At 40.7% G+C, this 24,873-nt stretch overlaps 1 protein-coding gene across 1 annotated transcript in view; it reads left to right on the forward strand.

The window, feature by feature from the left end:
- TOX (thymocyte selection associated high mobility group box) overlaps positions 1 to 24,873 on the forward strand; it is a 269,051-nt gene that overhangs the window by 223,935 nt on the left and 20,243 nt on the right. The window contains exon 6 of the mRNA XM_065399776.1: positions 12,380 to 12,460. Within this exon, the coding sequence (XP_065255848.1) occupies positions 12,380 to 12,460 (81 nt within the window). The remainder of the gene's footprint in view (positions 1 to 12,379; positions 12,461 to 24,873) is intronic.

The raw sequence follows: 24,873 nt of genomic DNA on the forward strand, positions 1-24,873 counted from the left end.
GTTTGTGGGAAGATCTACAAAAGTTTTTCAAACTACAAAAAGTCAGAGGAAGCGTGATCTGAGGAAATATGGAAGGAATCAGGAAAAAGCAGAAATACTATGAAACACATGATGCCATTCCTTTTTGAGCTGAAATCAGTGGGGAGCTGTGCTTAAAAAGCACAGCACATTATGACCATGCTACCCAAGAAAGACAATGTAACTTACTACAGAAAAGAAGGAGCAAAACACTCTTCCCTTGCTGTGTGCAGATATCTGCACTTCAGTGTCCCATATTGTCACTGTTTCCATGGATTTCCAAGCATCTGCACAGAGAGAGAGAGAGTGTATCTGTCTGTCTGTCTAGAGGTGACTTTCGCCTCTCACTGGAAGGGGCTCCCAAATGTTTACTGCACATTTTTGCATACCCCGCAGCCTCTTCCCAAATACTGCCTTCTGTACAGTAACTAGAGCTAGTCAAAAATAGGGGAAGACTTATAATATTTTCCCCATTTTTCATTAAAAACTTTGTTTGAAAAAAAATCTGTTTTTTGTTTCATAAAAATCCCAACAAAATCAGCTCTACCAGTAATAAATCAGTACACATCTTCCTCAATATAGATTCACGATTTTTGGTGGTTTTCAGTGTCTTTTCTACCCTTTCTTTTTTACTACAAACATTTTTTTCACCCGAGTAAATGGCATGGGCTCTTTTACATCCCATTTTTGTAGCCAATTTCTGTACATCGTTGCCCTTTGCACATATTTTTACTACAAAGGGGAGAAAAATGGCCCCTAGGGAGCAAAGTTAGGCATACTAAATAGTTGAGCCTCTGTGGCTTTCAGATAGAAGATTGGTTCAAACTGGGTAAAAAGACTGCTTAGGTCATTTTCTGTTCTTAAGTGAAAAAGGAAAGTCATTTAAAATCAGAACCAGATGTAAATGTACTAAATGAACCTTAAGCTTCTAATTGGAGACCCAGAAAGGCTGTAATAGATTTAGCAAATTACAAACAAAATGTTCTTGTTTACATTAGAGTAAGTGACTTTAAAGCTTCTGCCAAAGACCTAAATAAACATGCTATTATACTAAAAATGGAAATGAATGTAATATGCAAAGATGATCTCTGGTGTAACTCCATTGACTTACTGAAGTTCTACCAGGAATGAATTTGGCCCATTATGTACAGATTATAATGTGTGCATATGTCTGTATGTACTTAAATGTTATACTGGCCCTTGAAGCAGGAAGAAAGATGGATTTACCTAGAGACCCAAAGCTTAATGATCAGATAGCACATGCAAAGCAACTCTTTGAGTGCTGTAACATATGCCTGCTTTCAGGCTACATAATTCATACACAGTAATATTAGCTGCAACAGTTCAGCTCAATAGCAACACCTCATTATTTTATCCCTCAGTATTTATTTCTGTGTTTGACGCCTCATGAAATTACTGTTAATGTGTTTATATAAGGGCAGATCTGACACAAGTGGGAAGAATTTAATTTCCCACTCATTCTTTCCTGCTGATGTGTCCTCTTCCCCTGGTAGAAGTGACAAGTGTAAATAGTTAATTTGCTTCAATTATGAGCCTGTCCTGCTAAATTAGAAGCAGCAGGAATATGAAGAGCCAGAATTATACTTATGAGGCAGCTGACAAATCCTCTGAGCCCACAAAATCAAATCATTTACTCCTCATTGGTGCTCAAACACCCACTAGATAAATGCAGCAGTTTATTCTTTATCATCTGATGGAACTTGGATTGTATGTTACCAATACTTAAGTAAATTGAAGTCCCTCTGTCTTAGTGTCAACATTTGTGATGCTGTTAGCATGTTCATTATAAACCTCAAGCTTTCAAGAGTTTCTATCCTGGCCCCTAAAAATAACCCAGACTGATTCTGGTGTGTATATATGTAAACAAAAAATCTTAGCAATTTTTTTTAAAAGTTTCTCTTTGGATCACAGCTTTTTAAATGTGTAAAAAAAAAAGTAGAAAACTAGCTAATTCAGGGGTGAATCTAGTAATTCTGAACTGTCTTTAAAAGTAATTGTGTCCAATATTTAACCTTTAAAATGCTGGCATTTTACAAAGGTAAAATGGTGCCTGCTGAATATTTTTACATTAAGTTCACTTTGATGCAACCAGGCACTGTGCTGATTTCAAAAGTTACTCCAGGCTCAAATGTGCCTTGAAGGCACAGCTCTGCATTGGGAGAGCAGTTAAAAGGAGAACTCCCTGCATCTCCCAAGGACGAATTCTGGGAGGCACTGTGCCATTTGAAATTCCCATGCAGAACACCCTTTTAGAGAGAAAGCAATTGCTCTTTTCCAAATTTGGCCAGCTTCAGAACACCACCTCTCCCTGAGCACATATGCTCATCCCCTGCACATCTTACATTCTTTCTGCCCCTTGTGTGCTTGGTTCAGGGCAAGACATAATCTAATCATGTATTTGTAATATATGCAATCTGGGGGTGGGGGGCACAAAGGAGAGTTAGGAACCCAACTCCCATTTACTTTCAATTGAAATTGGACACCTAACCCCCTTTGTGTCTTTAAAATTGCAGGGAAGATCCTCAGGTAAGGTAAATTGCCATAGCTCCACTGACTTCAATGAAGCTATGACAATTTGCACCAGCTAAGGATCTGCCTCTAGCATTTTAGAGCATACATGGTATTTTTCTGGCAGGGCCTTATATAGTTGTTGAAATAGTATAAATTGAGTGCAGATTTTCAAGTGAGAATACAGTTACATTTTCAAAACATTTATTCACAATTTATTCGTTATTTAGTTGCTTATGAAGTAAAGCCTCTACCATATGCAGTGAGAAAGAGAGTATTGAGTTGAGTTGTTTTTTTCTCCTCTGCTTTGATGTCACACACTAAAATTCCCTTTTAGCAACCTTTACTTTTAAAACTCGCAATGCATTTATAAAGCCATCTCCAAAGGATAAATATAAAACACTTTGAAGAAGACCACAAAATTATTGAAATATATCCTCAGATTTATGGGTAGCATACAATTATTGAGGGATTTAATCTTTTTATTTACTTTATTGTGTAAACGAGAATAGGAAGTAGAGACAAATCTGTTTGTATATTCTGCCATTGTGAATTAGAAAACAAAATATATTCAGAAACCGCCACAGTAAAAACTACCTCACTGTTGAGATGTTGAATGGCTGATAAGAAAGAGGGAGTGTTTTCCTCCATTTGCTATCAGTAGAGCTTAAACTGCTTCCTCCTTCCTCCCTATTTATAACAGCAAAGAGGCTTTTGTCATTAGTTTTACCCCTTTTCTGTTAGTGAAACTCATGTTTTACTGGCAAATTTCTGTAATAAAACTGCTTTTTCCCTTGAAAGTGCTAGATAAACACATGAGGCATTTAAAACAACTATTCCAGTTTGTTTTAGTTGGTTGGATCCCTCTTCCCATTGCTGTCTGCTCTTTTTCTCCTCCTCTGAGAACAGCTGGGCTTAATGAACTGGAACACAAGTAGGTCAATAAAATATATATATATGTATGTTGTTAAGGTATCAAAATGCTACACATGATTAAGCAGTCTAATAGTTTCTGCAAGGGCCAGATCTTGCTCCCATTGAGGTGCATAGTTTTGTTACTAACTTCAGAAGGGGGCAGTATCAGACCTCAACTTTGCAGTTCATTTTTTCCACAAAATTTCTTGCAGATCAAACCCATCCCTCTCACACAAAGCTGCCAGGGTAAACAGGATTTCCAGCCTGGGATTGGGAAGATTGAATTCACCCCCAAGCCACGTACATCAGAATAGTAACTGCTGCACACCCTCTATACAGGGTGATAAGGCCACTTAGTCAGTATATTCATGGATCTACTGGCCTCTCTTCCAGCCTGCCTTGACAGCCTTTTCTTTTCTGCAGCGTCACTGGAGTGCTAAAGTGGTGGAGAGGGTAGCCCTCCACACCAGGGGTGAATTTCAAATGTCCAAGTGGTGCAAACAACAGACACAACTACTAAATAAATCCTACATGTACCTGTGGAGCCAGGATTGTTTCTTATGTGTTTGTAGTATGCCCCGCCCAATGGAATCTAGGTTTCTAAGTGCTACTGCAATATAAATAATAATCACGATTTCCTCCTCATCCTTCCCCCACCCTCCATTCTCTAGACTAAAAGTCCATTGGAGTCAGGCACTAAATCATTTGTGTACTCAGCCAGGCTTAATTACACTAATTTTAGTCCATTTGGGTTTAGATCCAGTTTTGCAGAGTACAGCTGAGTACAAGTAATTACCACGTAAATCACACATTTAATGTTTGTGGGTGCGGGTGTTATCCAACATATGCATTTGATCTAAAAAAACCCAAACCTCACCTTATAAATTCCAAGCTCATGAGGTCAAATTCAGCCCTGGCGTAAGTGGCTCCAGCTCCAGCAAAATCAATTGAGTTGAATCTGGTTAATACTAGAGCTGAATTTGGCCTGTGACCTTAACTTTGCATGCCAGAAAGACTGAATTCTTTTCTCCAAGCTTCTAATAGATCATCAGTGTTATTTTCATACTATGTCATCTAAGAGACTGCTGAGCTGCAGAGCTAGCCGTGGGCCTCTCTCAGTTACAGTTTGTACCTAGATTAAAAGTCAAATGGTGGCATATTTCACTATCCATTAACCAGTTCTGTGGATTGTTTATATGACAGCTACATTTTAGTAGAATTCATAGAGTTCTGGGTGCTGCTTCTACTGCAAAATAAAAGGATTAAAATTGGACACTGGCCTCCTACTTTGGCAAACTTTCAGCTTTCTCTGAGCATGAAGGAACCCATTCAGCTGTGCCGGGGATGGAGATTTGGAGGTTGGATTCAACTCTGACAGCAGCACAGTAGTATTTTTCCAGAAACTGTAAGCTCGATCTCTGGAAAAGGTACTTCCACGGGTAACATCACTTCATCCATCACTCAAAGAACTCTGAGATGGTGACATTGCTCCTAGAATTACGACTTTCACAGATAGCACTTATTTCTTTGTTTAGATGTATGGAATGCATCTGTCATAGTTTTCAGGCTTCCTTCCTAGCCATCACCTCTCTTAGGTGGAGACCCACATCTCTATCACTCCAGACCAGGGGTTTAGGCTTGCAGTCCCTCTGTACTTCATTGTGATTTCCCCAGCAGGTCTGACCAGGGCTCAGCCTCTGTGGTTAATCTTTCTTCAGAGGTTACAACAGTGAACACTAGGTACCAACCAGCCTTTGGAACATAAAATACATTTATTCTTAGGGTAAAAACATTACAGAGAAAATATACATAAAGCAATAACAGGTCCTATGCGCACACACACTGAATGTACCAGGAATTGCCCTCAGTCTTATAAGCCAAAGTCTGTCCAATCTTCCAGCAGGATTGGGGTACCCCTTTGGACAGAATGTACTGTTCATATGCTCACTCAGGGTATGTCTGCAGTGTAAGCCCAGGGCTAGTGAGACTTGAGTCTGCTGACCATGTTAGGGAACCCTGGGCTTCAGTGTCTATATTGTATTTTAACCTTATGTTAACACTTTTCTAAACAGTGCTCGAACCTAGGGCTCTGGTGTCCACACTGCATTGTGCAAGTAACCATATCCCATAGTCCCTAGTGCCCCCACACACACCTGAAATGTGGCTGCTCTAACCCTAGGATCATGGTGCACTGTGGGAAAACTACTGGCCGCTCTGCATGTTATCACCTTACTTTGCAAAAGCCTTGTTCAGTTCACTCTCCATTGACTAACCCAGGAGGCTTTCTGACAGTGTGTTTGCAGATCGGTGATCAGAACGGAATGGGTTAATACTGACCTGAGCTGCTGCTGTTTGCAAAGATGTGGGCATGGTTTCCGTTTTCAGTAGAGTGGACTGGAGATTGTTGGGATTGAGAGGACTAAGGAAGTTGTCCCATGGAAGTGTGGGCTACTTTCAGCTGACTCCTGGGACCCTGGGTCCAAGCCCTGGGTTAGCATAATTGCAATGTAGATGCAAGGGGGGTTAGGCTTGAGCCTGGGCTCCAGCATGGGCTTATGTTGCAGTGTGGACATACCCTCAGAAGGAAAACCCTGAGTCTGTTTAAACTCATCCTTTTATACCAAAATCCCTTTCTTTGTCTCTTGGTCTCTGGAAAACCCAGTTTGAAACAATCTATGCAAGCCACCCCCAAAGCCACCTCTCTGGATTTGTTTACAATCCCAAGGGCAATCACCCCCACTCTGTTTTTAGTTCCTGGAGGAGCTATGGTAACCCTCCCCCATGGAGCAGAACACACTAATACATAAGCGATTCATAAAATTAATACAGGGGTTCCCCAAAATACCACAACGGGATTCCAAATATCTCGCACAGTGTCCATCATAAATTTTCTACACATCTTTACATAATTTAAAAACAAAATACATAAGAGGCCCACTGTTGTCAACTCTGAGGAGATTCCCACGAGGTAGACCAAAACCATCTTTCCCCACCCATGCATTCCCTGCACCAACCATTCAGGCAAAGACTGGAAAATAAATTAGGCTTTTACTGTCCCCTGAAAGTCAAAAGACTCAAACTTTGTCAAACCACAATGAGAAACAAATTCCAGAGATCAGTCTCTCTCCTGGGAATATCAACCCCACCCTTGCCCATAATGGTAGCATCTGTGGACACCCTTCCACCAGCCTCAGCTGTTCAAAACTAGGGACTTGTCTCGAAGCTTCTAAAAGCGTCTTGCTGGATTTGATTCTCATGGTAATATATATGGAGAGACCTGGTCCCTTCAAGTCAGAGTTCCCCAAACTGTGGGGCACCCCCTTACTCCTGTCCATGCCTCCCCGAGCCGCAGACCCGCTCCTGGCCCAGCTACAGGGGGAGGTGGGGAGGCATGGACAGAGGGAAGGGGGCACAGTCCTCAAAAGCTCTGAGCTGATACCAGGACATTGTCAGTGGACAGCCCTGGACTCTGACATTCACTTCCCCCTGTGGCATAGTTCAAATCTTACCTCTCTTGCCTAAAGGTACTGGGAAGGGTTGTTGCTTGTTTACTTTGGGGAATGTCTTTTCCAGTTTTGGGTGCCTTATGAAATAATGTACATGCACCTGAAGATCTCTTACTAGGCACATTTTAGAAATATGAATAAAAAAATAAACTAAGAATCTGGCCCTACAAGGTTCCTGGAAGCAGCCTTATGTCAGCCACCTGGCAGCCTGCTGACAACTGCTTACCTGAAACCCATGAAGCCCGGACCCCAGCATGAAGTTCCACTCCTTCAGTCTAATTGACCAGCTGGCCCTACAAATACTGCACCCCATCGCCTACCTCACAAGGAAGTTTACTCCTGCTGAGCGATATTTGAGCAAATACAAGATATTTGACAAGGAGCTCCTGGCAATTCAGACTGCCTTCGAAGAGTGGCAACACTACTTGGAAGGGCCCATCGTCTGGTCCAAGAGTTTACCGATCACAAGAACCTTGAGTAACTGTGTGGGGTCAGCGTCCTAAAGCAACAACAGTTCCAGTACGCCCTATTCTTCTCTCAGTTAAACTTTACTTGACCTACCACCCTGGAACCAGAAATGTGAAGGCCAACGCCTTGTCCTAAAGATATAGCTCTGACCCACAAGGCCCCAATCCATATTCTGAAGTCCCATAATTTTTTAATGCAACCCCTGGGGGTGGGAAAATGATGTCATGACCCATGGCTCTCAAACCTCGGATAGCTGGGTTCATGGAAGCCACTGCACTCCAACCCTCCACCTATCAGCCTGCTGACAATTGCTTACTTGGGACCCACAAAGGCCCAGCCCAGTGTGAGGATCTGCTCTTGAGGGCCAATTGGCAGAGTCCCAAGAGTGGCAGATTGTCCCACTGGCCCTACTTAAGCCAGGAGCAGAAATAGGAAGCTGTCCGAACTGAGTTTCACCCAATCTATTTATATTTAATTATCACATTAATTAAAAAAACAAGTTGGAAATGGCCAGGTTCTATAAAAATGTGCTGCCATCCAAACTACTTGTTCACCAGTGTTTACTCGTTTCAGAGGGGAACATAAGCCTCATAAGTGGTTTTGGAGGTGTTAAAAATAAAAGTAAATCTTGGCAACATAAGGTTATAACTAAGCTACAATGTTTGTTGCTCTTAAAAGAACAGAAATCTCCTTCTCAGACTGAGAACAATTTTTAATGTATTTCTGTGTTTCAGAATTCCTCACTATCTTAAGATGCACAAAACAGTTTAAACCATTGTCACAGGTACACTTGAATGATGGCATGAGCCTTTTGCCTATTTAAAATGTCTGTAAGGCATCAAGTCTATTAAATTATTACAACTATGTATTTAATCTTGAGGGCTAGAAGCTGTGGCAGCTGCCAAAACAGAATGGGAAGGGCCCTTGGCTTGCTTATACCTGTTGCACATAACGCTAGAACTGCTAGTGCCACCCACCTAGTCTCCCCATCTGCTTAAATTCCATATACGAGCCCAGGCCAAAACCCAGGACTATGTGTTGGCACCAGCTACCAGTGTCATCTACGTTCTCAACTAGAAAAATGTCCTACACACTAAATCTTATCATTACTCATGATACCAGCCAACTCCCAGCCTACCTGTCCACCCCAACCCTACCTATGTTGCCGCTATCAGCAATCAATATTTCAACAGCCAATGTCAGTGGGTCAGACTGACAATATCCTGCAATATGCTGAACAAACCTTATGAAATTAAAATAAACTTTTGATTTAAATTAAACCGTATTGAATTAGGATTAATACATTTGGGATCCATTGTATTAAAAACATAATTGTGTATGTGTTATTGTATGTAATTTCTCTAGTAGGCAGAAGAGGCTACTCTAATTCCTCTGGTTATCAGCCTTTAAAGCCATCTCCCTGTAGAGGCTCACATATACAAATTCAAATTGGATAATCCAGGGACCAATGGACAAAGAAAGGATTTTTGGATAAATAGCCTGGTTTTAAACAGACTCAGGGCCTTCTTGCTGATCCACCAAATGGGCAGGACACCTGGTCCACAAAGGGCCCCAGTCCTCAGAGGATTGGAAGAACTAGGCCTACTGAGGCCCCATAAGACTGTGTGCTTGTTCCGAGCTGAAGTTGGGATGAACTTGAAGTCACAAAGAGGTTTCCTTGGATAAGGTGGTGAAGAACTGCTCTAGCCAGAGGCCATGTTAGGGTTAGGGTGATTTCTGGTAAGCTTATTAGCATGCATGTAGGTTCTTTTATTGTTTTTAATACATTTTCTCTCTACTGCTTTTACGTTAAGAACAAAATTGGCTTGCATAAAAAGAGCTGTGTGGTAAATATAACTATGGGCACTCACACTGTTAGCCGTCTCTGAAGGGAAAGCAAGCCAGCCTGCTCAGACAGACTGTCTTTTGCAGAGGCTAATACAATGAAGGCAGGGAACTGTGCCTGGAAATACCCTGGTCAGAAGGGAATGAGAAGTGGATCTCCCCCCAAGAAAGGTAACAGCTGGCGAGCCAGAAGCCTGAGAGCAGGTGCCCTTGGCAGGAGCCAAGGGGAAATACTGGTGCAGTTGCCCTGAACTGCAACCGTCAGGATCACCTACCCCCTAACAAATAGCCTAAATATTAGGATTCTTGAAGAAGACCAAAAAAAAAAAAAATAGTAAGAGCCCAAGCCATCATGCCCAAGAACCATAACAAATACCCCTTGCACCATAGAACTGCACTACATGCAAATCAGCTGGAATGGGATTTCCCCCCAAAAAACACTGAGAAAGATACAAAAAAACAGAACGAGAAACCCAACGACGTAAATCTGCCTCTGAATAACACATAAAGGGTTGTGTGCCACAGCACTCATAGTGACATCCTATATCAGGGTCAGTTTAAAAAAATAGTGCTAATTTGGATTTATACTGCTATTACCAGGTTGAGAGAATGCCTGAGAAAAGTAGATATGAAAAATGATGTATATGGTTAATGCTGAATACTATGGCTGGATAGTTGGGAAATAATTAAATGAAGACTATATAATTAAGTGAATATGCAGTAGTGATGTTTGGGTACAAGACTTACAGAACTCTTGTTAGGTTTATGCTATAAAATGAGATTGCTTTGTTGAATACCACAATTTGAAAAGGGGGAGGGGGAAATCCATCTCTTTGAGAACCTTTTCCATATGCTTTGACTATAAATGCACAGTAGACCTGCTTAAAATTTTGATATTAGAGAAACAAGGTGGGTGAGGTGATATCTTTTATTGGACCAACTTCTGTTGGTGAGAGAGACAAGCTTTTGAGCTCTTCTTCAGATCTGGAAAAGGAGAAGAGCTCTGTGGCTCAGAAGTTGGCTCTGTATGGACAGAAGTTGGTCCAAAAAAAAGATATTAGCTCACCTATCTTGTCTTTCTAATATCCTGGGACCAACATGGTTACAACTACACTGCATAAAATTTTGATATTCATATAATGCAAAATAAGACTTCTGATCTATTGAAGCAGGACTGCAATATCAGAAAAAACCCTACATGATCTTTTAAAGATCTTGACTCTATATATGTGATGTTATTATGCTCAGTTGTGGTTTTAAAATCTGGATAGCAAAATGATGCAGCTGTATTCAAATGTACAGTATAATTTGAATTTGTCTTAGTTCTGTAGGTCATGCTAATTCATTTTAGCAGATGGGAACAGATTGTCAACTAATTCTCATTTTGTTTTCTGAAAAAAACAATACATTTGCCCTATAACTGCAAACAATCACAATTTAAAAAGCAACTTGTTACCAGTTCTTTGAAAAACAATATGAGCTCAGCATATACCATATATTTATCCTAATCTGAAGAAATTACAAGAGTGCACACACACAGTTGCTCAGCTAAAAACAATCTTTTTTCTCTCTGTCTAGATATTTACAATTTTGGTATCCTCTTTTTCCATTATGATTTTATGCTTCCCTGGGAAGCAAAATCTTTAATCCGTTAGGCAACCTCTGAGTTTTCCCAACCTAGATCAGAGGATTGTTCTTTCTCTGAAAGCAAAGCTTCACTGAAATAAAAGACATTTCACAAGAATATTCTTTCTATAAATGATGTAGCACCAGATCCTTCTGGCCCAGTACTGTTGCTCTAATTTTGTATTTTGGAATTGTATTGTCCGGAGTATGTACAGTTTGCAGCTTCCAGGTATTCTCCATTATGAGAATGCTCTGGCTTTACTGTAGAATAAGAGGCTCAAAAGAGATCAATTTAAAGTTTCATAAAGTTTACCTTACTGCAAAGGAAATGTGTGTATGTGTGTGTACGTCTCACCTGCAGAATTTATGAGGACATCTCAAAGTTGTTTTAAGTTGCTTTTGCCATCCGCTGCACTTTGAGTGCATAGCCCAACTAATCAGAGACTGGGTGCAGGTTTAGTAACAGTGCAAGTCTCTTGTAGGTTGTCTCAAAACCCATCCCCAGCATGTACATTGGCAAGAAATTAGCCTCTATGGGGCTTGCCTTTGTAGCTGAGAGGGTTGTGCACCCCCTGTACAGGTGCCGAGCTCCCAAGTATCTATCTATATTTTTAATGCTCCAATTGTCATTTTGCCTGGGTGTCCTGCCAATCCCTGCAAATAACCTTCAGTTCTGAAGTCTGGGGAAATTTGAACTGAATCGTATAACTCTGTAAGCTATTGTGTGGAGCATACTTGCTTGTGTTAGTTACACTGTAGGCAGAACAGTGGATTGAGAGGAATATACCAAAAAAAGTACACTCTCTTGAAGAGCTCAGCAGAACTTTGCAAGCACAAGATTGGAACAATGATTTACACTAACTTCTTTTCATGGCTCCTTAACTTCTCCTTTCTGCACAGAGCTCGCCTGAGCCTTGATTTGCCTCTGACCTCCTTTGGACTGGGATTCTCTGACTGTCCAACAGGTTACCTAATAATGGAAAAAAGTCTCTCAGTCATGCTGAAGGGCACTATCTCCCCAACCCCTCCCTGTCCTCTGCATCTCACTTCTTCCTTTTTTCTTCCCAACTCAGCAGGACTGGACCCACCCACTCTCCTATTTCCCAGACAAGTTCAGCTGGTCTGCCAGATGGGAGCCACAATGAAGAGCACCCCCCACTGGTCCAGTTTGGAATGATACCCTGAATTTAACCTCCCTTTGTCAATTGAAGCTATCATACCAATAGGAATGTCCTCAGTTCAGTCAGACATATCAGGATCACTCTGTAGGCAAAGGAGCTCTTTCACTGTGAGCGATATTTTTGAAAACGCTTGGTGTTTTACTTATTCTTTCTCTCCTAAAAAACCTGGAGAAATAGGAATGGCTGTTTAATTAGAAGGATGTTCTGAAAATCCATGAAACAGATTGATTATATGAATTGGAATTGCATATAGAAACAGATTCTTTACTAATGATCTTTGTTGTTTTATAGGTATACAAAAAGAAAACTGAAGCTGCTAAGAAGGAATATTTGAAGCAGTTAGCTGCATACAGAGCAAGCCTTGTATCCAAGGTAACACATATATATATTGTGATAGATTGTAAACCATTTTCAGCATTTGTATGGTACTCAGCGCCATGGTATCTAGTGTAAATATTGTTGCTCATTACCACCTTATACCTATCTTATCCATGCTCTGCTCTAGTGCTCAATACAAATGGTTATCTCTCAACATAGGCATACTGCAGCCCATCTATTCCTACTCATAGAACATCTACAGGGTGGGATTAGAATCACAATGAAGCAAATGAGAGACCCAGTGGTCATCAGTAAAAGGATCACATTTGCCAGCAGGGGCCACACAGCACAGCACAATTACCAGTCATACTCTTTTCTGTATATAGGGGGAAACTGTGGTATCACACATAAAATGCCTCATTTTTAATGCAGGCACTGTACAGCAATGATCATGCTCAGTATCACAATGCAAACGTTCCCATGATAAGCTGAACTTTCTTTGTGCATGCCTCAGATGAAGTAGACGAACATAGTATAGGACATAGTGTGAATCACTCGCTTTGGAACAGCATGTCACAGGACACAGCATGTCATAGTTAAGAGAAACTTTTGACATTGATTTATAGAGATATTCATAGTGCCCAGGATTTCACAAGTGATATAATATAAACCACTGTTTTAAAACCCACAGACAAAGGTAAGATTACTGCAACATGCAGACTTGAAACATTAATGGGGCAATTTGCAGAATCATATTGTTGATGATCATTTTGGTGTCTATTTCACAGAATCCAAAGCACTTTTTGTTAGTTTCACGACATATTTACCATCTTGTTAGGGACATTTCAAAACAAAGATTTAACGGATAATTAACACCCGGGTCTTTCATGCAGTTTTCCACATGATCTTACCACTTCTTCAGGTTTTTCAGTATATGACTCCTGTGAGATCAAACCTCACGTAGTTTGTGTTGGTAGATAAACTCTGAGACATGAGTGTAACCTTATTCATAGCTTTCCTGTGTTGTCTTATATACTTGAAATCTAGCATCATCTATGCCAGGATATTTATTAAAAACATGTACAAAATGCCTGTCATTCCTGTTCTACACTTGATGAGTGTAAACTTCCAGAGATAGTCTCTTAGGGTATGTCTACACTACAGGATTAATCCGAATTTATATAATTCGAATTTAGGAAACCGATTTTATAAATTCGAATGTATTCGGCCACACTAGGCACCATTAATTCGGTGGTGTGCGTCCAAGCTACCGTAGTAGCATCGATTTCCAGAGCGTTGCATTGTGGGTAGCCAATAACATCTAATTGCCAATAACATCGAATTGCGGCCACACTAACCTTAATTCGGATTAACAATACCGATTTTGACGCTACTCCTCTCGTCGAGGAGGAGTACAGAAATCGAATTAAAGGGCTCTTTAATTCGAATTAAATGGCTTCGTTGTGTGGACGGGTCAAGCGTTAATTCGAATTAAAGCAGCTAAATCCGAATTAAAGTCGTAGTGTAGACCAGGCCTATGTTTAGAATAGACTCTTTCAAACCAGTAGAACTGTCCCAGGGTTCCACTGTACATGAGTGTTAATTTATTTGTAAGATTTTACTGAGTGGTAAAGTAAGACCAACACACTCATTTTAATGTGAATTACAAAGTCAGCTTTTCACTTGTAATAATGAATTAGGTATCGTTACTTTGCCCATCATACGTTGTTTATATGAAACACTAAACTGTTTTATTTTGATAAGATAAATATATGTAAAACTGAGAATTTTACTCTGATTTTTTAAGGGCAAAAATTAGCTGCATGGCATTCTTTGAGGAAGGTTCAAGAGAAAATTCAATTAAAGAAATATTGGTGTCTGAGGCTCTAAGTCAGTGTAGGAAAGCACTTGAACACATGTTTAAGCCCATCCCTAGTCAAGAAAGCACTTAATTATGTGCTTAGGTCCCATTGGCTTTAGTGGGACTTAAGTATCTGCTTAACTTTAAGCATTTAGGTGTGATGGGACTTTAAATAAGCATGTAATTACAAACTGGATAGGTGATATATTAAGATTCACCATGTGAATTGCATCTATTTGAAACAGAATATAAACTTTCTGTGTTAAAATCTATTCTATTATTACACATACAAAAACTACATTAAAAATAATGTTATTACAGTTGCAAAGGCAAGCATGCAAAAGTTAGGAAATGCCAGAAGTCTGTCTTCACCTCTGGAGGGAGCATGCTTAGCTGTTCTGTGTGGATGATGACTGCTCAGGCAAGTCACGTGTAGCAGCCTGAATACAGCTGAACTATGCTGGCTAAAATTTGCCCCCAAAAAATCAGCTGAGGTATACACCTGGCATGTAAAATGTCAACCCACAAGATTTAAGTTTAGCCAAGTAATAAGCAACTGAAAGCAAGGTCTTATAATTGGACATGTCAGGCAACTTTAACAATAGGCTGTGCCATCAGCCTTACCTGTAATATGTTTTTAAATAGGGTTAACACCCAATAAGGTGAACATCTGATTGTATGGATTTAATGTCATAGCTATGCATTAATCTCCATTAACTCTATCAGTGTATTTGATAGATGTTTTCTCAACATTTTTCTTTTCTTTTTATAAAAATTGAAATTAATAGGGCTGTAGTCAAGCCTGTTCATGTATGTGGAAATCAATATGTGAAGTCAAAATGACATTACAAAGCATTATATGTAATGCTATGCAGATTGCCATATTGTATATAATACTGACTAAGCCTTTGCATTCTAAACATGTGTCTTTATATTTGCCCTTAGTTGCAACTTTAGTACTGTTCAGGCTCAGAAATGCAACCTACAGTATATAGCAATTTGTATAGCATTACTTAAAATGCTGTGATTGCAATTTGACTTTTTAAAAAACAAGCACTTTTTATTGCTTACCCTGGCTTTTTTGTGTATGCTGGCTGGCAGTAGGATTTTTGCTTTATATGTTAAATATTTATTTATATATACATATATAAATATTTTCTGAAGACATACTTAACAACTATGGCTTGCATCTACCCTCAAGTAGGAAAAAAGGTAATTTTTCAAAGCTATGATGGCATAGCTAGGTCAAATTTGTGCTCTCACATAGCATCATTATCAACCACATTTGACACTCTGAGTGTTAGAAATAATGCAAATTTTTGAAGTTAATGAACGTGTGACAATGTTGCCCCTTTGATTGTATGGCAGGCTCAGACTTCCCCTCACAGAACTCCCAGCCACTGTCTTGGAATTACTTTTCAAAGTACTTAGTCTGTGCAGACATTTTGGAAGTTTTAAAGATTAGTGTAGGCTATTTTCAGGGAAACCGTTACAAAACAGCAATAGTGGCTTTCCCCTTATAAGGAGCAAACCTAAAATGCAGCTCTGTCTGAAGTATTAACAGCTTTTTTTTTTAAGCTGCTAAACTCCTACAGGATCACTAGCACTGTTGCTTTAGCAGAAAAATATAATAAGCAGTCACATTAATGTGCAGCTTTTATTTGTATCCAAACATCAATTTCCCTACCTAGGAAAATTGTAGTGTAAGGCTATAAACAGTAGATATTTCAGGTTTCTATGACACACTATCTTTGCATTTGTGATTATTGTGACATCAAAAATGTTTGAAGAACCATATATGAAAAACCGTATATTACCATTTAAACTATGCATGTAGCTCTATATCGTATATCAGAATTACCTGTTGACTGACTGGGTATTTTCAGAGTTGTTTATGTATGTATTTTTCACAAACCAGTTGTCATGTCCCTTCAAAGATCCACAAACTGTCAGAGAAGAAATTTCTAATCCTAAAAACATTGTTTGAAGCAAAAAAATCCAGTAAATGCATATAGCCAAAGAATAATCCCATTCAATCTCTTAACCTATAGAGCCACAAATCCTAAAGACCTAAGGAAATTTCTAAGCAATTATTAAAACTGTTAGGCATAACATCACTGTGAGAACTCACTCGTATTACAGTTTGGCCTAACCTTTAATACACTGAGTCCACCATCCTTTTCTAGTTCAGAGGTCTCATTGTGGTGGCAGTCCATAAAGTTAACAACGTCATCCAAAACATACATGAAATAAAGGCCAAGCATTAAAGGATAGATGGTGCCTGGCATCTATGTGAGGGTGAATGGGAGGGAGGTGGTAGTGAGGTGTCAGGGCCATGGCAGAACTGAGTCAGTCAATCACTAAGGAGACCAAATGCTGCACCTTCTTAAGGGCAGTGCAATAATTGCTCTGCCAAGGAGCTCCAGGTGGCAGTTTGCCTTCCTTATGCACATTCCTTTTGATGCTTCTGCTGGAAGTCTATCACTTAATGTTACAATTTACCCTTACACAATATGTTTCAACTTAACTTGAATTAACTTGAAATAATTACATCAAACAGTAAAACAAGAATCTAAGTTAGGGCACGTCTTCACGCAATCGATCTATTGGGGATCGACTTATTGCGTCTAGTGAAGACGCGATAAAATCGATCCCTGATCACTCTGCCGTCGACTCCGGAAATCCACCGTGGCAAGAGGCGGAAGTGGAGTCGACGGCGGCGCGGCAGCGGTCGACTCGCCGCCGTCCTCACAGCCAGGTAAGTCGACCTAAAATATGCAACTTCAGCTACGCTATTCACGTAGCTGAAGTTGCGTATCTTAGTTCGACCCCCCCCCCCCCCCCCCGTAGTGTAGACCTAGCCATAGTTTCCATTTCACTAGAGTTTTTAATATGCAGCTAGTAAGAATCCTATTCTCCTCATTTCCCACCCAGCGTTGGCATTGGAAAGTTCTACATTTACTAAAACATCCAGTAACAAAATAGAAACAGATTCTCAGCTGGTGTACATTGGCATAGCTGCCTTGAAGCCAAGGGAGCTGTGCTGATTTACACCAGCTAACGATCTCTCACAGACTTTAAATAGCGAGAGATGGACGGAGATGGTAACATTCAGATTCAGATTACATTCAGACTAAAGTTTGAGGCCAAATACATGTGAGGCTTCCCTTTCAGCAGTGCCAAGACCTAGAGATGTTCTCACAAGATTGAAGCCCAAACTGGCGGAGATTTTGAGATCACATTAGTTTGAGAGATTTTTGATTTTGAGAAGGCTCTTGTTTGTTTCTAAAGTGATTGGGATTGAATAGTTGGTATAAGGTTATTAGAACTGCATTTTTAGAGCCTCCCTATGCCTCTCAATTGGGGAATAAAGACACTGGTATCAAATTAAAGTCACATGTTCTTCAGCATATTTATTCAGGTTACATTCATAAAACATCCATCTCTAGCTACATGGCCTTATTGGATCCATGACAATCCCCCATAGATGATAATAAAATGTATCTTCAGAATTTAAAATGTTCTCCTTCAGAACGACATTGGCTAACAGTATATGACATTCAGTAGCTGACCCATCTTGTACTCAAGTATCAATGATGTGTCTAAAGACTTTTGAACCTGCCACATGTGGTGCAATACATTTGTATAATATATGTGATTTGGAATGAATAAAATAAGAAACCTCATGTGTTGACAACCTTCATTCAAAACCTGCATCAATCTATAACTTTTTTTGACATTCTGAAATGTTCACATAAAAGTTTTGCTCTTCCGGATTTTACAGTGCTAATCCAAACAGAACCCAAACTCTGAGGTCCTGATTCTCATTTTACACTAAGGCTGTGTTGCACCATTCTGGCAGAGTAAAGGGAAAGTAGGAGTATATTATATTTACACCCATTTATAAACCCTTTACACTGCTAGAGTGGTATAAAGTAGCATTAGTGCTAATGAGAATCAGACCCTGACCCTGCCACTTATTTTATAGATGCTGGTGATGGCCAAAGGTACCAGAAACATTTATGTATGAACATTCAGCAATTCCTCAAGTTTATTCAAAGTTGATTATGTAGTGAAGTCTAATTGCTCACATTAATAAAGAAATATTTCTGATGATATTGGCCCTGGCTAGTCTAGATACCACTCAATTTACAGTACTCCATTCAGAAGGTTTGGGATCCTTTAGACATTTTCCTCATACCACAAAACACAGAATCTGTTGCTGTTAATGCTGCTGATTCTGAAAAAGAACTATTCTAAAATTAAAAATAAATTGATTCTTGGTGAGAATATTGGCCACATTTTTGGGTATTTTGTGTTTGTTACTTGAATAAATATAATCAAGAATGCAGCGTATAATTTTAGTTTAATACAAACTTCCTTTTTCCCTGATTGTGAACAGAAATGTGGCTCTGCAAATGTGTCTTCATCATGGACAGTTTTCTTAAAAGGTCATTGTCCATTTTGCCAGTCATCTCAGAGTTACCAATGTTTCTCTGCATGTAGAACGATGATGGTAACTGTGTGGTATCTCTTGGGAAAAGTTGAGCTTTTGTAATAATTTTTGAGTTTTGAGTTTTTAATAACATTACTGTAAAAGTATTTATTAATTTATTTCATATATATATATATTCAAATATATATATTCAAATATATATAATTTGGTAGTTTAAAATGTTGAAAATAACAGCAAATATATTCCAACGCTTTTTTCAGCAACTGGATGTGTGTGTGTGTGTGTGCACGCACGCGTGCACATGTGATTGTGTATGGCAGCTTTTCCAACATACTATCTGCAGAAACAAGGCTTGAAAGGGCAAAATTAAAAAAAGTGTAACTAATTTTAAATTTTCTACTTACACTTCTAAGGAAGCACAAGTGAAGACCATCACTCATCAGCTGTAACTGATCTCAGCTTCACTTGACCAGTTCCTGTTTTGCTTTCATGGAAACGGAGATGGAAAATCCCATTACAACTCATTATTAGTAGGATAAAAGTTTTGGCCTATTGAAGTTAACAGGAAACTTTCTATTAACTTCAGTAGGCTCTGGATCAGACCTATCGAATGCTGCCATATGAAAAACTTACCCTTGCTTTATTTTCAGTCACTCAGAAAAGCCACCAGTAGCCAGAAAGCAGAAACAACTCAGAATGAGAATAAAAACTCTCACTTACAGATTTGAGTTGCTGGTTGCCTACTAAGATCTACAAGTGATAGTTTAAAAAACCAGTTACAGATTCGAGGAGCCATAGTCTATACTAATTCAAACTGAAGAAGAAAATCCTAACCCTAATGAAGCTATCAAATTGCCTGGTGGATGTCACCTGAGTGACCGCTAGTATCTGTGGGACCATTGTATTGATCAGAATATCTGTTCTTAGCTGAGTTTCTGGCCATGGGGAGCTGGAGCTCGGTGAGGACTCTAGGGTGGAACAAATTCCAGTACGACCTTTCCTCTGATGGGATCCCCTCCTTTGCCTGCCTGCTTGGTTGACATTGCCTGTCTCCATCCACCGCACGTTCATGGTGTGACTCTCTGAATAAGGACCAGCAGGGAGGAGGTGAGCGTACTGCACTGTGAGGTCAGGTCTGGGGCAGGTAGGAACCATCATGATTCTCAGAGTAGTTCTGTGTGAGAAGACAAGGCGTGCTGATGGTTGGCTTTAGGTTAGAGGCAGGCATGAGGAGTTGTGGCTTTGAATGTGAAAGGGAAGCCTCACTTTGCTCAAGAGCAGGAGAGGAGAGCAGCAGGATTGGTGGAGAAAGATAAAGGGACTGGAGTTCTATTATCTAAATTATCTATCTCATTTATAAAGTGCCCCAACCTGTGTAGCAACTAAGCACCAATATATACAGTAAAATAAGAATGGCAAAAGTGGGCTATGCTCTCATACTCCTGGTATTTGGTTGCTTATACTTAAAGGTATTCTTTATTTTATTTGCTTCTTTTCATTTCTCACTCCCCTGCTTTTCCTTTCTTTCTACATGGCCCATTTTCTTCTCTTTCTCTTTGTTCCTCTGGGCTTTTGTTCTAAGTGTGACATACCAGGGTACAATCCAGGCTCATGTGTAGCTGTGTCACCCCTGCCCTGTAACCTGGGGTATCCTTTACAATGGCTTGCTGCTCACAAACAGCCTCCAGTGTGTTAGTCACTCCCAGCTATGTCTGTTTGTGTGCTTAGCCAGCCAGCCACACCTTGGCTCTTACCAGTCTTAAAGTTTACCACAGGGTGACCCCAATACACTCCCAGTCTCAGATTTTCCCCCAGCCCTCTCCTGGACAGTACAGATATACTGAGTCTGTTATTCCTTTAAGGAACTTGTTGCCCCAAATGGAGTCACCCAACACTTCAATTTGAACACCATGGATTAGATAAAACAAAAAGCCAGTTTACTAACTACAAAGAGATAGATTTTAAGTGAGTACAAGTAATAAGGCATAAAAGTCAGAAATTGTTACAAGAACAATAATGATAAAACACTCACTAATGCCTAACTTAAACTATATTAGATTCAAGCAAAGTTTCTCACCACATGCCCCAGCAGCATTACTGACCAAACTCTCAGATCAGGACCCCTCCCCCAAGTCCAACCACTGCTTCCTTTGTATCTTCGGGTACAGTGAATGTGATGGACAGGGAGAGAGGCGGGGTGTCTTGGGGTGTTTGTTCCTCCTTTTTATAGTTTCAGCCCCCTTCTTGAAAAACATTTCCAGCTAGATATCAGGAGACAAAGAGTGTATGTGGAAGGATGTTCACTGATGTGTTATTTTAACCTGTTTAAACTTCCTTTGTCTTCCCTTCCTGCTTGATGATTCTGTTTACTGCTTAAACAAAAATTAAGCAGAGCACACATCTTAGTTTAGGACAGACCTGTTTGTCAACCTCTGTTTGGGCAGGGCTGTGGGGTTTGGAACATGTGTTAATAACACCATACAGGGGAATCTTATAACTTCACATACAGTCTTGCCACACATACTTTATCAGGACAATAGTGACCAGCAAACTATGAGTTTCAAATATTCAAGGCATATTTTGAACAAAGATTATTACAATAGTGTATAAGGTGTGAATACAGCGGGGGAGGAGGGGTGTTCTGGCATAGTAGGCTCTTGTGAAAAGGGTGAGTTTTGCATTGAGCCCAGAAGACAGGCATACATCTTTTGGGATGGTGTTCCATATCTTCAGACTTGACACAAAAACTGCTTCCCTCCATCTTCTGATAGGTTTACACTGCATGCAGCAGGCTTGGAGGCTTACATATGGAGAGGCAATTCCTAAGATAGCCTGGTCCCAGCCTATTAAAATCTTAAAAGATTAGGACCAGGACTTTGAATTAAACTCAATAGTGAGTGGGAGCCACTGGAAGGTATAGGGCACTGGTGTGAAAAACTAGTATTCTAATCTGCAATCCTGTAATGTACTGGCTAATGTGTATGTGCTCCCTACCTGATAGACTGTATATGAGATTCTATCATCCTCTAGCAACTGATCTACAGAACCTTTAAGTCCTACCACTCCTAGAACTAAAAAGGATTCTCCTTTAGCTCAGGTGGTAGGGAGCAGAAGGTCTAGAATTGTACACCTGTAGCATCAGGCATAAAAATTAGCTGGTGACTATGGTCATAAATTCATGTTGGACCTTAGTGCTGAACCCTGGGGATGAATATATATGTCTTCCATGTTTTCTATGCTCCAAAGTCTAATTAAACAAGTGAATAGGGATCTTTAATATGTTTTCCTGTACTATTTTCCTTAGATAAGCAGAATGACTTTTCAAATGGCGGATTGGCTAACGAGTTTCGATCTGCAAAGTTATGCCTGATACCTGAACAGCTGGAGGCTCTGTCAACCAGTCAGATCCCCTCTTTCCTTATTCATATTTTATCAGTAACATGTAGTGTCCTTATGTAGGAACAGATTCTGCTCTGTTACACAGGTACAACTCCAGTTGAAAATCAATGCAATCAATGAAATCAGTGCAAGCTGGCCATAGGAGGGCAGGGGAGGGCAGAATATGGCCTGTGCTGTATACTCACATTTTTGTATGTAATAGATAATAAAGGCATATGTGAAAAGTCTGTAACATTTTTGGTATCACCTATCTCATTAGCTCCAGTGCTGCTTACAAAAGAAAAGGTTTCTTCCCTAGCCTTAGAAAAAGCTAAAAGCGTAGTATGCTGGGGAATTATACTTAATGGGTCTGTTTATCCAGATTCCCAATAACTGATAATATGTATGTCTTTTACACTAATATTGGACACTTTGGGACTTCAAATCACATATGATTTAAAGCATTCTTAGTCACTGTAAAATACTTGCTTAGTATGGGGCTGGAGTGTTGTGAATTGTGAATATTGTGAAAAATATATAGAAGAATTACTGCTGGCTTGAAACAATCAGAGCAAATCCTTTTTGATCCAACTGGCAGACACTCTTCTGGGAAGTAAAAAAAAGTGATATTGATCCCCAGCATAAGACTGTGCAACTACCAATAACTGAAATGGGAGTTGCACCTGCTTATTTGATCCACAGGATCTAGTATCCTGTAAATTAATTTATTATAATGGGCCAAATTCATCCTTTATATAAGTGCATTGAAAGCAGTGGAGTTACGCCAGTAATGAATTTGGTTCAGTGTGTCTCCGTATTTAAAGAGGAGTATGACAGAATCTTTGGCTGTATATACACAGAAAAATATCACAATGGAAGAATCCTTAGAAGGGTGGAATTCAAAAGACCTATGTGACAGCTTCTCTTCAAGAGGGGTTATTCAGCCTATCTGACCTCAGAAATGTTGGGAGAAATCCTGTCCTTGCTCTAAGGAAATACATCATGGAGAGCAGTGGGAGGGTCAGGTAGGCTGACCATATTTCCCTAGCCTGAAAACAGGATGTACGGGGCTGGCCCAAGCCGCCTGGCATCGCCGCTCATCCCCTGCGCCCCCACAAATGTTCCTCTGTGCCCCCAATTGGGCCAAGTTGCAGAGATGGGAGCGGGGAGAAGAGGACTGGGTTGGGCTGGGATCTGAGTGTTTGAGTGTAAATACTTTTGGGCTCGGAGCCAGGAGGTGAAGCTATTGGACTATGATCCAGTTAGCAGTGTGATGCCCCTTTGGGATTTGGGATAGCAGAGTGGCAGGAAGGAGGCTCCGGGTAGTGGGTGGGATCAAGGAGACTCCAGAGAGCAGCCTTGGGGAGGTGGGGGAAGGTCAGATGCAGGGCCATTTCAGACTTTGTTATTGGAGGGGGCGATTCCCGGCCGGTGAGGGGAGGGGAGAGAGGAGCAAGCGATGGGGGACCAGGAGGAGGTCACTCCCGGCCAACAGTACGAAACTCAGGTGGGGCAGGTGTCCCCCACCGCCCTCCCGAAATGGCACCCCTGCCGGGATGTGGCAGACACAGGCAACTAGAGGCAGACGTTGGGGGGAGGCCTGGAAAGGGCTCCGGGGACCAGCCCCGAAGGACGATGGGTGGGAAGGATATGAGGCCGGGGTGGGAGCTGTGGGGACTGCTTGGGAGGCTGTGGCGGGGGTGGGGGACCATGCCACACTCGGTGCCCCAGCACAAGCAGATGCTGCGGAACCCAGTCAGGCACTTACCAGCCGGGTTGCCCGGTAGGGTCTGGGTCCCACGAGTTGCGGCTCCATGACCCAGACAGAGAAGAGTTTGAATTAGGGCCCTGACTGCACTGCCCTCTGATTGGGCTGCAGAGTGAGCACGTGTTACCCCATTGCTCCCTGATTGGGGGGCAGAACATAGCAGAGACAGACTGGCCAGGCTCCTGTCCCCCTCCCCAAAACATTGCCACTCACACACCCCAACATTCTTCCACACCTCCCTAGGGAGGCACGCCCCACCTTTTTGCAAAACTGGGCATTTGTCCTGTTTGCTCTTGCCAACTCATTTGGCAAAAGCAAACAGGACAAATGCCCAGTTTTGCCAAAAAAAGTCACAATGTCAGGGACGGGGCTTAAAAAAGGGACTGTCCCAGCCAAAATGGGACATACGGTCACCCTATCAAGGAAACATCCTGACAACACAGAGAGCTGGAAAATATGTACCCTGAGGGGACCTTATTGTTTTTCTAAAAAAGATACAGCATTACTCCTAGTATGTGAGGAGCACAGCATATTCACCAGGCCCCTCAGTCAGCAGACCCTTTTGGATCTATGAGGCTTTGGCAGGCCTCTTAGCCAGTCCTCACTGCCTTTGCTATCCTGCCCTGCTGCTATGCATGTGCTGTTGGTAAAACTGGGAAGGATTTTGCATATGCTCTCAGGTATCATGTTTCATTTTGTGTATGTGTGCATTTGTCTGTATCTTAATCTGTATATGTGGGTGTGTGTAGTGCATACTGTACACGGAGAGAGAAAGAGATTTGCATTCCTTTTATCATTTTTATTTAATTTTCCTTAGTTTACTGGAGAAAATAAGTTTTCGGCTTCGGTATTGTAACTTGACTTGGGAAAATGAAGTTATAATCTTTTTCATTGTGTATCATCACAGATAATGAACCAGTTTCTGTAATGTGCATATTAGTTGATTATTGGTGATGGCACATACATCAGAAAGCATACAAATAGACTTTCACAGGCTCAGCTGA

The sequence above is a fragment of the Emys orbicularis genome, chromosome 2 (assembly GCF_028017835.1).
Source record: "Emys orbicularis isolate rEmyOrb1 chromosome 2, rEmyOrb1.hap1, whole genome shotgun sequence".
In the NCBI taxonomy this organism is placed as follows: domain Eukaryota; kingdom Metazoa; phylum Chordata; order Testudines; family Emydidae; genus Emys; species Emys orbicularis.